Consider the following 16193-nt stretch of genomic DNA (forward strand, 5'->3'; position numbering starts at 1 on the left):
TTGTCCACCGAATAAAGCTAATATTTCCACAAGCCTGACTGTCTGCAAGCTGTTTACCCGCAGTTTCACATGAGAACCATCGACTGGACGGGGTGGCAGACGCGTGCTTCGAGCTGGAGGGGAAAAAAACCTCATCCTCCATCCCTCCATCAGTCAACCTCTTCAAGGGCTGACTTGCAACACTATACCAAACTAAAAGCTTTCTTTATGAAAAAATAAATATGAACTAAAATTAGAAGACAAGTAACTGTTTGGGAGAGAAATTTTGCACTCAATACATCTGAGAAAATTCTGATATCCAGGATTACTCACAAAGGCTAATTCCTTTGTTAACTCAAAAACCCCATCAAAGCCTGGGGAAAACAGATTAATAGGCACTTCTATGAGAGCACCAACAGATGGCCAACAAATATATAAAAAAGTATTCACCATCACTTATCCTTAGGAAAATCCAAATTACAAAAACTATCATCTTACACCAGTGAGGATGGATCATATCAACAATATTGGGAACAATCTATGTTGGTGAGCTGTGGTGAGAAAGGAACTCTCCTCCATAGCTGTGAGAATGCCACCTGATCCAACCCCTATGGAAAACAATATAGATGGTTCTCACTAAACTCAAAATTGAGCTGCCATATGAGCCAGGATTTCTCCTTTTGGGTATCTATACCCAGGAAAGAAAAACATTCACCCAAAATTATGTATGCATACCGCTATTCATTGCAGCACTCAGTACAATAGCTAAGACTTGGAATCAAACTAGATGCTCAACAACAGATGAGTGGTTCATGAAGATGTGGTACAATGGAGTGTGATACAATGAAATACAATGGAATACTACATAGCTGTAAGGAATTATGCCATTATGCAATTTGCAGCAACATGGATGGAACTTGAAGGTATGCTAAATGAAGTAAACTCAAAAAAAAAGGATAACTACAGAATGATATCACTTATGTGTGATATTTATAATCACTTCACAATGCAACATAATAATCTAATTAGTAGTTGTCCTGAACACCACTAGTCTCAGAGTATAGTGAGGAGAAGAGAAGCAACTGAGTGGAAGAGGATAAACACACAAAAAAATGTATTCTCCTCTATACTTCAAAGAGAGTTTCAGCAACAGATACAGATGTTTAAATTGAGCTGGTATTTAATCAACTGCTCCTTATAGATGTCTATAATAATCTAATGTTTTTATTCATAGAAAGGGGTACAAAAATGTGTTTGAAGACATGATCTCCCAAATACAGTGCTCACTATAAGAAGCTTTAATGTCTTAATTTTACTATGTCTATAATACCTCCTTGACATTTTTGTCTACGGTGGTACTTGGAGATAAAGGTTAGTTGCCCTAGTTCCACACTGCAATGCTATATTATATTAGATTCAGAAGATCGTGTTCATTAAGATGTCTTGACAAAAATTCTAATCTATTCTTTTTCTACTTTATTATGCCTGATAATATATGTTTATGTCTAAAGATCACAATGGAATATGCAAATGCATGCCAAAAACTCCTAAGACAAAGCTCATTCATTGAGTATATTATTATAATTTGCTTTCAATTTAGGTAGTTTACTATTATATAATGTGAATGAGATTTTTTTTAAATGTCCATTTATCAGAGATCATTATTTGTATACAAAAAGGTCATTGATTATTTTTTTGCTTGTTAATTTTGTAGCCTGATACAATTCTAGAATCTATTGTTTCTAGAAGCTTTTTGGTGGAGTCTTAGGGTTTTCTGAATATAGTAGCATGTCATCTACAAACAGTGAGAGCTTGATTTCTTCTATCCTATCTGGATGCCCTTATATCTTTTTCTTGGCTAATTGCTATTGAAAGTACTTCTAGTACTATGTTGAACAGAAATGCCAAGAGGGAGCAGCCTGGTCTTGTAGTGGATTTAAAAGGAAGGCTGATTATTTATCTCCATTGAGAATAATATTTGCAATTAGCATGTGGTAGATGGCCTTGAATATACTGAGAAAAGTTCCTTCCATTCCCATCTTTTTGAGAGGTTTTTATCACGAATGGGTGTTGGAACTTATCGAATGATATTTCTGCATCTATTGATATGATATGGTTCTTATTTTTCCTTTTGATATGGTGTATTATGTTGCTTAATTTATATATGTTAAACCACCTTCCAATCCTAGAATGAAATCTACTTGATTAAGATGTATGACCTTCTTGATAAGGTGTTGGATCCTATTTGCTAGGATTTTGTTGAAGATCTTTGCATCTGTGTGTTCATCAGTGATATTAGTCTGTAGTTTTCTTTTTAGAGGCATCTCTGTCTGATTTTGGTATCAGGGTGATGTTAGATTCATAAAAACTATTTGGGGGTGTTTCTGTTTCTTCAATTTCCTAAAAGATTCTGAATAGAATTAGTAGTAGTTCCTCTCGAAAGGTTTGAATTAATTCGTTCGTGAAACCATCTGGGCCATAGCATTTTTCAGAAGACTTTTAATAATCATATTAATTTTTTCAGTAGTGACAAGTCTTTATAGAGAGATAGATCATCCTGATTAAACAGTGGAAAATTATAAGACTCCATGAATTTATTCATTTCTTCCAGGTTCTTATGATTTGTGGCATAGTTTCTCAAAATAGTGTCTGATTACCCTTTGAATCTCTGTAGTACCTGTATTAATCTCCCCATTTTTATTTCTTATCTGGTTTATTTAATATCTCTCTCCCTTTCTTTGTGAGTTTTGTTAGTGGTATATCAATCTTGTTGTTTTGTTTTTTTTTTTAAAGAACCAACTTTTGCTTTTGTTGATCTTTTGGACTGGTTTTTGTATTTCTACTTCATTGATTTCTGCTCTAAGTTATGTTATTTCCTTCTGCCTACCTACTTTTGATTTTTTTTGTTGAGCATTGTCTAATTTTATAAGCTGGATCATTAAGTTATTCACATGGGCCCCTTCTTCCTTCCTGATGTTTGCTTGCAAAGCTATAAATTTTCCACTTAGTATCACTTTTGCTCTGTCCTACAGATTCTGATAATTTTTGTCTTCATTTGCATTTGCTTCCAGGAAAATTTTGATTTCCTCTTTGATTTCATCTCAGGCCCACTGTTTATTCCATAGTGAGCTGTTTAATTTCCAAGTTTTAAAGTTTTTCTTCTGTGTCCCTTCTAGTTTCAGTGCATTCTTGTTTGAGAAGGTAATCTGTGCAATTTCTATCATCTTGATTTCACAGAAGTATGTTTTATACATATATATATATATATAAATATAAGATCAATTGCAGATTTGCCAACACTGTATTAAAGATTTTGCTTGTCTCTCATTGATTGTGTATATGTTTAGGAGTGAGATATTTTTCTTGCTGTATATATCAACTTATTATTATAAAATGTCCATCTTTATCCCTTATATCTTTTCTAAATCTTTTATTTATTTATTTATTTATTTATTTAGCTTTTGGGCACACCCGTTTGACGCTCAGGGGCTACTCCTGGCTATGTGCTCAGAAATCGCCCCTGGCTTGGGGGGACCATATGGGACGCCGGGGGATCGAACCGCAGTCCATCCTATGCTAGCACTTGCAAGGCAGATACCTTACCTCTAGCGCCACCTTCCCAGCCCTTTTCTAAATCTTATTTGTCATCTGATATTAATATGGCCTAATCAGCTTTTTTCAGGGAGTTGATTGCTTTTTTTGTTTGTTTGTTTGTTTTTAGGCCACACCCGGCATTGCTCAGGGGTTACTCCTGGCTGTCTGCTCAGAAACAGCTCCTGGCAGGCACGGGGGACCATATGGGACACAAGGATTCGAACCAGCCACCTTTGGTTCTGGATCGGCTGCTTGCAAGGCAAACGCCACTGTGCTATCTCTCTGGGCCCCGGAGTTGATTGCTTTAAATGATTGTCCTCCAACCTTTGAATCTAAGTGTCTGTTCTGACTATTCAGTTGTACTTCTTGTAGACAGCAGAATGTCGGATTCAGCTTTTTAATCCATTTTTGTCACTCTGTGTCTCTTGATTAATGCATTTAGTCCAGTAGTCCTCAAAGTTTTTAAACAGGGGGCCTGTCCCTCAGACCATTGGAGGGCTGGACTATAGTAAAAACAAAAACTATGAACAAATTTCTATGCACACTTCAAATATCTTATTTTGAAGTGAAGAAAAGAAAAAGGAACAAATACTCTATGTGACCCTTGGGCCGTAGTTTGAGGACCACTGATTTAGTCCATTGACATTGAGAGATATAATTTTCAGGGGATTTAATGTCATCTTTGTGTATAAGTTTGGTGTATCTGTTGGTCTTTCAAGTAGAACATAGAGTTTTTCTTTTAAGGCTAGTTTTGAGTCTGTAAAGTTTCTGAGCTGTTTTGATTCTATGCAGCTATATATACTCCTTCAAACTTGAAAGTGAGAGTGGCTGGGTGCTATATTCCGGGCGAAGCATTCATTTCAATTAGTTTTGTCACTATATCCCACTCCTGCCTTCTGGCCTCAAGGGTTTCTGTGACAGGTCTGCTGTAAATCTTAAAGATGCTCCTTTTTATATAATTTCCCTTCTTGATCTTGCTGCTTTCAATATTTTGTCCCTTTCTATGGGATTTTTTTTTTTTTTGTGGTTTTTGGGTCACACCCGGCAGTGCTCAGGGGTTACTCCTGGCTCCATGCTCAGAAATTGCTCCTGGCAGGCACGGGGGACCATATGGGATGCTGGGATTCAAACCGATGACCTCTTGCATGAAAGGCAAACGCCTTACCTCCATGCTATCTCTCCAGCCCTCTCTCTATGGGATTTATCACTGTGACTAGGATGTGTCTTGGTATACTTTCCTTAGAGTCTATTTAGCTGATACTCTTTGGACCTGCAGGATTTGTGTGCATTCAGTCTTTAGCTCTGGAAGTTTTTCTGCATGCCATCCTTGATGTTGATTCTTCCTGGGTATTTACTCCTGGGTCTCTGGGATTCCAATGATTTTTTATGTTGTTTCTGTTTAGTTTATCAAAGACTTCTATTTTCATCTGTTCACATTCTTTGTGTATTTTTTCAATTGTTTGATCATTTGCTTTAAGGCTCTTTTCCAATCTCTTCTGTTGTATGGAGTTGTTATTCATTTTATCTTCCAGCTCACTAATTCAGTCTCAGCTGCTGATACTCTGAGAGGCTTCCCAGTGAGGTTTTCATTTCACCTACTAAGTTTTCAATCCTTTTATTTCAGCTTGGTGTTTTTTCATTTCTATTTTCATGTCTTCTTGATTCTTATCTGAGGTTCATTTAGCTTGATTCATACTTTTTTTTTTTATTTCTCCGAGGATCATACATATTTCTTCTCTAAACTCCTTAACTAAGAAGCTAAATAAGTGGTTGGCACTTTTTGGGTCATCAGAGATGCCATCTTCATTCTCTATTCATGGTGTTGGACTCTGTTTTCCCATTTTCACACTTGCAGTGTGGTATTTTCTACATGTTATGCTGGATTTATTGGCTAGAAGATGTGCATGACTATAAAGCAAAGTGGAGTGACCGACTTCTCTGGCTTTGCCCTTCGTGTGTGGAGACAGCCTACCTCTGCTAATGTGCAGAGACAGTTATGTCTGAGGTGGTTCAGGGCCTCTTCATGTAGCAGAGCAGGGAGCAGAGCAGAGGCCATTTAAAATGCCTCCTGGTGGTGCCGGAGCAATAGCACAGTACTAAGGAGTTTGTTTGCCTTGCACACTGCCAACACAGGATGGACCCCAGTTCATTTGCAAGCATCCTATATGGTTGGTCCCATTGATCCTGCCAGGAGCAATTTCTGAGCCCAGAGCCAGGAGTATCTCCTGAGCACAGTGTGACCAAAAAAAAAATCTCCCTTGTGCCAAAGCACCTGGCAGGAATCAGGTTCCGCCATTTGTTGGCAGAGCTCGTGTGCAGGAGATGTGATGGCTGGAGTGTTTCATAGTCACTTCATCAAGCAGAGCAGGGAGCAGAGTAGAGGCCATTTAAAATATCTTCCTTGTGCCAAAGCACATATCAGGAATCAGGTTCCTCCCTACATGGGAGGAGTCAGCCTACATTTGCAGACATGCAGAAGCTGTTATGGCTGGAGTGATTCATAGCCACCTCACAGAGCATATAAGGGAGTAGAACAAAGGCCATTTAAAGTGTCTTCCATGCCCAAAGCACATGACATGTCATCTCTGCCTTTTTCATAGAACTTTGGGACATGGATTGCTTTATTTTACCATATATTCCACATTTCTGTAAAACTGAGAAGAAAGGATAAAAGAAAAGTTAAGGGCCAGGAGCCAAGTGATCTTGGATGCATTGGCAAAGAAATAAATAAGGACATAACTAAATATACAAGCCAAAGTCAATAATAATTTATAAACAATAAAGTTTAGGGACCTAAACTTTAACAATCTAAACTTAAGGGGCCTGTTACACTGGCAGACCAGGGGGAAAAGAGTGGTAGTAATGAATGTACTCTTGGTTTTTTGGAGGAGAGAGGTTGACTCTGGTGTGGGAAGGGTCCTGATTCATTGTATATCTGAAATTAAACTATGAAGGACTCTGAAGATCACTACTGTGTCAATAAAATAAAATAAAATTTATTTTTAAATATAAAAAGAACATCTTTATCCAAAGTTTACTTATTTCTTCTTTATTTTACTACTAGGCTATGGTATTTCATCTTGAGCATGAGACAGCAGCCAGCCCAGACATATAACATAACTGTACACTGTGAATATGCTTGGAATACATGGTTCCAGGATTTATAACCAGGTTTGGTGGAATGCAAGGCTAATGTCTTCATTCCTGAATTCCTGTACAGGAGTCCTGTACAGGACTGAATGTCTAATGGAAACTTAGAAGAAAAGTTGACAACTAATTGGGGGTGGGTGGGAGTGGATTAAACAAACCTAACTACACATGTCATCTACAGGTAAATCACGGACCTATGACCTGAGTGAGAATTGAAAATACATGTCTTGGCTTGCAAATCCAAACCATCTAGATCTAGAATGACGGTGAAACTTCCATCTGAACTCAAGTACCAGCTACTCATAAAGTAACATTCATAAGCCAACTGGTTTTTGATGCTAACCTCCAAGCACATTCTTTATTCTATTGCACTGTCATCTGTTTCTAATGCAGAAATGCTTTTACTCCAAGTCTTGCATTAGGACTAATGCCTTAGTAGTAAAGAAAAGCTTTGGTAGAAAAGAAGAAATAAGTAAACTACTTTACTAAACCAATGCTTTAGTATACTGTATATAGTTAGACACTTTCTCTTAATATTTCCTCATACATAGTATTTTGTAAGAATCTTTGCCTTCAATTCCAAAAACACTAATGTCAGTACTGAGACAGTTCTAGGTACTTCACATGAATTACCTCAATCCATATAATCCTAAGAAACCGTATTCATCATTAGTTTTGTTTTACAATGAGGACAGTATTAGATTTCTCTTGATTAATGGTAGATTTTTCTGAACAAAAACTAATCTGTTCTCCTAAAGAATAGTAAGTGCTAAGGCTGTAGTGATAGCAGAGTGGTTGGGTATTTGCCTTCCATATGGCGGACCTGGGATGGACTCAGGTTTGATTCCTAGCACCCCATATGGTCCCCTGAGCCTGCCAAAAGTGATTTTTGAGCACAGAGCCAGGAGTAATCCCTGATCACCTCCAGGTGTGACCCAAAAACAAACAAAAAGAACTACCTAAAAAAATTCACAATAATCTGAAGTTATGGACACAGCTATGTTCACTGCAACTGTGCCTACAATAGTGCTCCAAACTAGTGCTCTACAAAGCCAAGTACTTAAAATACTTAAGCCTGTTATCAAATAAGTTAATTTAAACAAGTATGCATATATACAATCAGCATAACAGTAATGATAAGAATTAATGGCCGCTGCCTTTTTGCAACAATATTAAACCATGTGCAAAATAGATGGCTCATTCTATGAAAAAATAAAGAAACAAGTCAGGTGAGAAAAGATGAATACCAGATAATTTTTTCAAAAATATGAAGAATCCAAGCAATGGAACAAACGAAACAAAACAAGCAAACAAACAAACAAATGGCTTGCACTGATTACAGGACTAGGGTTACCCAAAAAGGAGGGAGAAGGAAGAAAACAAGCAGAAAGCCTAGTGGATGAAGGAGAGGATTCTGGCTCCAGGTGGTGTGGGGCAGGTCTGCAGTCCAGAAAACACTTTACAGAGTAGAGAACAGTGTTGAAACACACATATTCTATACTGTCCGCTGTGAAATGTTTAAAACGCAAAGTGAGTTGCATGTAGGTACTTGGTGAAGAAATGCTGCTGGTCAGTTTGTTGATGATTAACAGATCTTGAAAGGATTCTGAATTCTACTCCCTACAACATAAATAGTTTGTGTGTGTGCACGTGTGTGTGTGTTTTAAGTCACCAAGGAATTACAACGTCATTCATGGTTTGGTTTCAAAATACATATTTCATCACTTATCCCTTCAGGACATTCCACTTCCTTCCACCAAAGCCCTCCCTTCTCCATTTGCCTCCCACCCATTCCCACTAGTCTGCTGTTCTACCTAGGGTGCTTTTGTGTGTGTGTGTGTGTGTGTGTGTGTGTGTGTGTGTGTGTGTGTGTGTGTGTTTGAACTGTGGTTTATATTACAGTAGCTGCTGCACTGTGGTTTGCTGTACTGCAGCTACTCTGGTGTCTTGCATAACACTCCCAACTTTCAGCATTGGTTAAATGCTTCCTTCTACCATAGCTGTTATTCCTCCCTGTCCTATCTCTCACTCAGCACTGCCCCTCATCGCAGTGGCAAGTTTCCTCTGAATACCAATTCTTCTGTTCTTTTTCTATTGAATGTCCTTGAGCATAAACTGTTACCTTAATGAATTCATTATACCTTAATGAATTTATAGTTGAGTCATCCATTATGTGTTATATAACAAGAAAAACTAGTTAAATCCTTAAGATGATTCATAAGACAATGTACAGATTGGCTCTATTTCTTGATAATGTTTCATCCTTCCTTTAATATTAGCCACACTAACTTTCCTTCAGCTTCTAGAACTCACTGAATTGCTTCACATCACTCAGTTTTTGTTTATGCTATTTCATTTGAGTGAAAAAACCCTTCATCTGTCTACTATCTACTATCTAACTCCTAAACCTTGTAACCTCAAGTTGCAAGACTCCTTCTATAATCCTTCTAAAGATTACTATACAGAATTCTATACAGGATACTATGCAGAATACATTAATCATTGAATTTCAGGAGAGCTTCTTCACTAACTCCTACATAATTTTCTTTTTTTTGGGGGGGGGGGCCCACACCCAGTGGTGTTCAGGGTTATCTGCTCAGAAATAGCTCCTGACAGGCACAGGGGACCATATGGGACGCCGAGATTTGAACCAACCACCTTAGGTCCTGGGTCGGCTGCTTGCAAGGCAAACACCGCTGTGCTATCTCTCTGGCCCCCACATAATTTTCAATATACAGTACTATCTTCACAGTCATTGAATCACTGATGTCCTTTAAATCTGACTTATACTAACATTTGGAGGGATTAAGGAACTATATCTCAGAGCTAGTTAATAATGGATAAAGCCTAAAAGTAAATGTAAAACCTAAAATGCTTCATTGTCAAAATGTTAACTGCCTCTACACTGAGTTGGAGCAACTTTCTACTCAGTCTATTGTATGGCAGTTGGACTTTGACATGCCCCTTAGAAATCCCCACTGTAATGACAGTTGAACCTGAACACGCCCCCTGGACACACCCCTTGACTACGCCCCCTGTCTTGCTGGGTATAAAAGGGAAAACTAGGACTGTTGGAGGGGAGGGGAATGCATGAATAGTGACCAGAGTAGCACCTGCTGGTCTGCACAGAGCCAGAAATAAAGGATCAGAGAGAAGTTGCCTGCTTTTTATCTATTCCCTTTTTATTCTTTTTTGTACCAGGTCCTCCCCCAGCCACCTCTGGTATGTGAATTTCCATCTCTCTCTCTCCCTCTCTCTTAAACCCCCTGGGGGTGTCGGCAGGCCTCAATCTCCAGAGGAATAAAAAGTGTATTTGTTTTTTCTTTCTCTCCTCTCTTCTCTCTCTGACCTGTAGAGACAGTTGCTACAAGTTGGCATCCCTGGATGGGCTCTTGGTCCCACTGACAGCTGGGTTCAACAGATCTGTGCAAGCCTTTGAGCACCAGGCTCTGGCAGCCTGTGCCATTGCAGCTTAGAATCACCATCAATAAGATAAATTTGAAAACAATAAATATAGTAGATTTATAATGGTAAACATTACTCCAAATAAATAAAGAAAGAAAGAAGGAAGGAAGAAAACAAAACACCATTGCAAAGCTTCCAAGATGACCCATATGCAAGGACATGAATCAGAGAGAGACTTGTCTTGTAAGCATCAGGTTGTGGTTCTTATAACAACCCAAAATACAATAAAATAAAAATACTTTGACTTGGGCCCGGAGAGATAGCACAGCGGAGTTTGCCTTGCAAGCAGCCGCCGATCCAGCACCAAAGGTGGTTGGTTCGAATCCCAGTGTCCCATATGGTCCCCCGTGCTTGCCAGGAGCTATTTCTGAGCAGACAGCCAGGAGTAACCCCTGAGCACCGTCGGGTGTGGCCCCCCCCCCAAAAAAAAAACTTTGACTTTAGTAACATAAAGCAGCTACTCGGTGACTTAGAACATATAGTCATAGTTCAAATTCCTAGAATCCCATATATGCTGAACACAATCCTCTCATCACTACTATCTGACAATCCCAAACACTATAATAGACAAGTTCATTCATTCATGTGATACAAAATGGTAGGATCAACTATCATGTATAATGCAAAAGTGAATGGCCTTTTGATTTACAAAGAATTAGCTGGACTTTAGGCTAAAGAACAACCTAGCTATGTTATCAGGAGGAAATAACAAGAAATCTCAGTACCAGAGCAATAGCACAGTGGTAGGGCGTTTGCCTTGTACACGGCTAACTCAGGACTGACCTGGGTTTGATCCCTGGTGCCCTATATGTTCCCCTGTGCCAGGAGCGATTTCTGAACACATAGCCAGGAGTGACCCCTGAGCATCACTGGTGTGGCCCCCAAACAAACAAAAAGAAAAAGAGAAAGAGAAATATCCATTCTCTGTACCAGTACAAGAGAAAATTACTGCAAGTTCTAATTACTTGGCTTTTAGTTGTAGTTTTCTTTTTTTGTTTGTTTGTTTTTGGGTCACACCCAGCAGCTCTCAGAGGTTACTTCTGGCTCTATGCTCAGAAATTGCTCCTGGCAGGCTTGGGGGACCATATGGGATGCCCGGATTAGAACCACCATCCTGAATGCAAGGCAAATGCCCTTGCCTCCATGCTATTTCTCCGGCCCCTTGGCTGTAGTTTTCTACTCAAGTGGCTAAAGGACAGACTTTATAGTTCTCAAAGTGGGCAATAATGACCAAACTGTTAGCAGCGTCTTTTCATCACCAAAGAACCTACAAGGAATTGAAATTTCCTTTTCAGAGAGTTGAAAGATGACAGGTTAGGTAAAGTATTTGACAGGGCTAGTCACCACAGTAGAAAGTCCCTCAGCATAGCAGCCTTAAAGATTTCTCTTCCAGGTTCATGGAAGAACTACTATTCTATAGAGGTTATGCCATGGTGAGAACTAGTGTGTAATTGAAATTAACTGGTGGTGCATTTGATGATCTTGTATATTCTGCAGATGGATGTTTTCTTTCATCGGGAGACAAGCTAGTAATTAAGAAGGTTCTCCTCAACTCTAGAAAGCACTGGAGGTGATGATTTTGTGTATGTAGCTCCAAGGCAGGATAAACCATTCATCACAGAACACCCTTATTTTACTGAAAAACTTGGCATGCAAATATTTTTCTCTAGGCCCATCCTCAAAGAATATAGGGTTCATTCTCATCAAAATGGGTCAGTACCAACATACTGCTAGCTCCCAAAGACATGCAATATCAAAAATCTATATGATCTGTTATTAGGCTATTATGCTTTTAAATAAAGCTATAATTCTTGAGCTTGGATTTCCAGAAAATTCTTAACCAACGAAGAGCATCTGCAAGTGTCCCATACAACAGGTGTCCCATACAACAATTGATTCAAAATGAAACTACTTCTTGGATGAAGTTTAAACTCTATGGCTTCCTTACTCTATGTTTATTCTTAACCTTGCTGACATTCTTCTCAGTGAGATGAAATAACTTAGTAAGACTGAATCAATGAAGAAGTACATGCTTACAAATATGTTCCTTCCTTTTATCACTTGGATGGTGATTTAAATAAAGAAACACATAGTCCCCCTGTGATCCTAGGTGTGCAAAGCTGTAGAGATACAGTTTTTATCAACTATCCTTTAATACAAGATACTGAAATTTGAGAGGGAAAGGACCCTTAAGCAAGAGATCTTCTCAAAAACATCTTATGCACACAATTCCAGAAAGTACAGGCAAGTAATTAGGGATTAAAAAGAGAAAACATGGGAATGAGAGATAATATAGTGGGAAAATCACTGCCTTATATATGGTGACTGACCTGGATTCGATTCCAGGCACCCCAAATGGTCTCCCTAGTCCCACCAGGAGTGATCCCTGAATACAGAGACAAAAATAGTCTTTGAGTACTTCCAAGTATGGACCAAAATTTTAAAAAGATAATAAGTTAGAGAAGAATTTTTTTCACTTTGAAGTGCCATTTGATGGACACACTCTTCCATTTTCTGCACTCAGGGCCCTCCAAGAGTCTCTAAATCTCTGGAAGGTTGTTTGGTATCTCCATTGCTACTGACACTCCTTTGTCTGAGCCTCTAACCTCTTATCTGGTTTCTACCTTCTTGTCTGGCCTTCCATGGATTTTTCTGGGCCTATCCCAATAACTGCATAATTTTTTTTTTTTTTTTTTTTTTTTGGGCCACACCCTGCTCAGGGGTTACTCCTGGCTATGCACTCAGAAGTTGCTCCTGGCTTCTTGGGGGACCATATGGGACGCCGGGGGATCGAACCGTGGTCCGTCCTAGGCTAGCGCAGGCACCTTACCTCCAGCACCACCGCTTTAACTCTCTGAACACTATTTTCTAGAAAGAATGGCTTTCTCATAATTTCACTGCCATACTTTATGACAGATACATACAGGCAGAACTTTGGGATCAGATCCATGATTCGTTTTTGTTTGCTTTTATTTCTGGATCATATCTGGTATGCACAGGGATCACTCCTGGCAGGGCAAGGTGGACCTAGAATATGTGCCAAAGATCCAACCCTGGATGGCTCTCTGATGCACTGTCCTTCCAGTCACAGATGCTTAGGAGAGATAATAATCCCACTCAGTTGATCTGAGTAACAAGAGAATTTCCTAAAATAATTGTATGAGGGTTTCCTAGGTTTCTTAAAGCAATTATATTAATTATAAAAAAAAAAGGCATTATTCTTTTCTTTAGAGAAAAGTAAGCTCTATTATCTCTATGACTTAGAGGGTCTATTATATTCAAGACCTAGTCTTAATCCTTAACAGTCACTTTTTTGTCCTGTTTGCAGGTTGATACTGGAGAAGACCAGAGTCACTTGCCAGGAGGCAGACAGACCCTATAGCAAGAGAGGTATTGCCCAAACCTGGCAGGACAGTCACTTATTTTCTACACTGTGACCCATCCAACGCAGGGCTGATTGTAAAAGAAACCTAAGGCTTGGTTTTCTGCAAGACATCCAAAATATCCAAAAGAAGAGATCAAACACTACTACAAACAAAGCTGGGAGAGAAAAGGTAGAGAAAAAGTGTTTCAATCAGGAAAAGTTAGTTGTGGCCACCAGCAGGACTGAGAAACCACCATGTTCTTACTGTTGGTTTGGCTGGGCCATGCCCATTGGTGTTCAGGGCTTATTCCTGAATCTGTGCTTAGAGGTAAAGGAAGGAGAGGATTAGTCTGAGGGAAAACACAGATAATGACAGGAAGGAGTCAGGATCAGTGGTCAGCAGGGCAGGCACCTGAACCAGCTGCACTGGCTTTCTGGCCTATATTCAGCTTCCATTTTTTTAAAATTATGTTTAATAAGTACTTTATTTAAACACCATGGTTTCCAAAGTTGTTCAAAGCTGGATTTTTTTTCACAGTTACAAACTTGTTCATGATTGAGTTTCAGTAATGTGCACATTTCCAGAGTCCTCAGTTTCTCTCCTCCATTCTCTCTCTCTCTCTCTCTCTCTCTCTCTCTCTCTCTCTCTCTCTCTCTCTCTCTCTCTACCTCTCTCTCCCCTCTCTCCTTTTAGACACTGTGGTTTGCACTATTGTTACTGAAGGCATGCCATGCGAATCACTTTCACTCCTTTCATTACTCATTTCAACTATCATTGTCAAAGTAGTCTCTACTCTGCCCTCACTGCACACCCCACTCTTTCTGGCATATTTCATACTATAGACTGGTTCTCCAGGCTCCCTTAGAAGAAATCTCTCATCCGAACCACTAACAGACCAGATGGGCTGCATCCTTAGAGTTGAGCACAGTTCAAAGAGTTGCCTGGCCCGACTCTTGGGTTCTCCTTAATCACCACACTCTCTGACTGGAACATTTAATCTAAAATGTTGAGGTATGCTAACAATGTTGATAACCACTTAGCACTGCAACTTCATGCCTAACTTTATTCTTCTGATTTCTAGCACCCGTTGGCTGTGTATGCATTCTTCTGCCTAGGTATCCCACATTGTAGTATCATACCCAACCGAGAGCTCCTTGATCTGCCAACATCGCACTGCCAAGCATCAGGTCCCACATTCTATGCACTATTACCACTATTACCACTGACATGACAGTGCCACTGTGAGTTGAATGTGGTCTTAAATGGCGTGACCCTTGATGACCTTTTGAAGAATCAACGCCCTCCCTGGAAAAACCATTTGAGCTGAGAATCTCTATTCACCCTGTCTCTCGGCCCAGTGTTAGATCCGTGGCATGACTTTTCTAGGTTAGCACAACTTGTTTTTCCAAGAGGCCATCTCCCCTAACTAGACTTTGCCAGTCCTATCAACTCTGGCCTTTCCTTTAGGTCATTGAACTTCTCCATTGCCAAGTGTAGTCGGGCCCCACAGGAGAATCGCTTTCTTCGAGAATCTGGGCTCCTCACCCCTCAGAAAAAGTCACTATATCCTTGCGGAGGGGGAGGCGGTGGAAAATGGTCCAGAAACACGCCTGGGAAAAAAGGTCTGAGCTATTCCTCTGGGCTGGATTCCAACTATAGTTTTACGCACCCCAGTAAAGTTCAGAGACAATCTGAGGGTCCTGAGGAGCTCCCCACAACACTCACCAACTGGAGGAAGGCGCCTGAGTATTCTCCAGGGTTTTGGTCCAGGGCTTGTACCAGCTGATCTGCTGAGCAGCTTGTCCCCAGAATCTCTCGGGGTCTGCCACTGCAGCTGCAAAGTGGGTCTTGTACTCGCCGCCGCCGCCTCCCATTGACAGAGCGCGACACCCTTGGGCCCCGAGAGCGCCCCGCGGAACCGGAGCCACGAAAGCGCGCCTGGCCGCGCTGGCTCCGCGAGCCTGGGCCGCCGGACTGGACACGGGCAAGGGTCCCCCAAGCGCGCCCGCGCCCGTGACTTTCCGGCACTGCAGCCACGAAGGCTTCATTCTCCCAGCGCCAGTCACCCTAGATGTAGGGGTCTACGGCCCCGAGTGCTAGCTACTTCCAGGGGTCCTCGGGGAGCGAGCAGGTGGCGAAAATAGACTGCCAGGAGCTCCCCGAAGCCGTAAGATGCGAGTCTCCGCAGAGTCGCCAGGAAAAGCCGACCTGGAGGCTGGCGCACTGCAACAGGCTGGAAGTCGCAAAGTGGTGTAAGGGGAGGGATTCGGAAGGCAAGCGAGAACCCCCCAGCCCTCCGCGGACTGGTTCAGACACTAACCGCGCCTTCCTCTCTGCCCACGCAAGTTCCCCTTGGGGCCGCCCTAAACCCAGCCCACTGGACAGTTGCCAACTTCCTGTGGGTGCACTGTTTCAAGCTGGTGCTCAAGGCAGGGCGCCTGCCGACTCCCAAACTGCAGATCTGGCCCTGCTCGCCAGCCCCCAGCGGCCCTGATTTCTCCCACTTTTTGGTCATCATTCACTTGAAACTCGGCTCACTGTCTGTTGCTTTAGACGCCAATATTCCAGAGTCTGGAAGGTGCCGGGATTTTCTGGCCACTAAGAAGGAGAGTGGAAAGCGCTGGCCCAGCGAGCTGTGCT

General features: G+C 40.9%; 1 protein-coding gene across 1 annotated transcript in view; it reads right to left on the reverse strand.

Annotated features, from left to right (window-relative positions):
- ACSS3 (acyl-CoA synthetase short chain family member 3) overlaps positions 1-15633 on the reverse strand; it is a 238668-nt gene extending 223035 nt beyond the window's left edge. The window contains exon 1 of the mRNA XM_049783383.1: positions 15279-15633. Within this exon, the coding sequence (XP_049639340.1) occupies positions 15279-15601 (323 nt within the window). The 5' untranslated portion in view covers positions 15602-15633. The remainder of the gene's footprint in view (positions 1-15278) is intronic.
- Positions 15634-16193: the final 560 nt, after the last annotated feature.

The sequence above is a fragment of the Suncus etruscus genome, chromosome 11, assembly GCF_024139225.1.
Source record: "Suncus etruscus isolate mSunEtr1 chromosome 11, mSunEtr1.pri.cur, whole genome shotgun sequence".
Lineage (NCBI taxonomy): Eukaryota > Metazoa > Chordata > Mammalia > Eulipotyphla > Soricidae > Suncus > Suncus etruscus.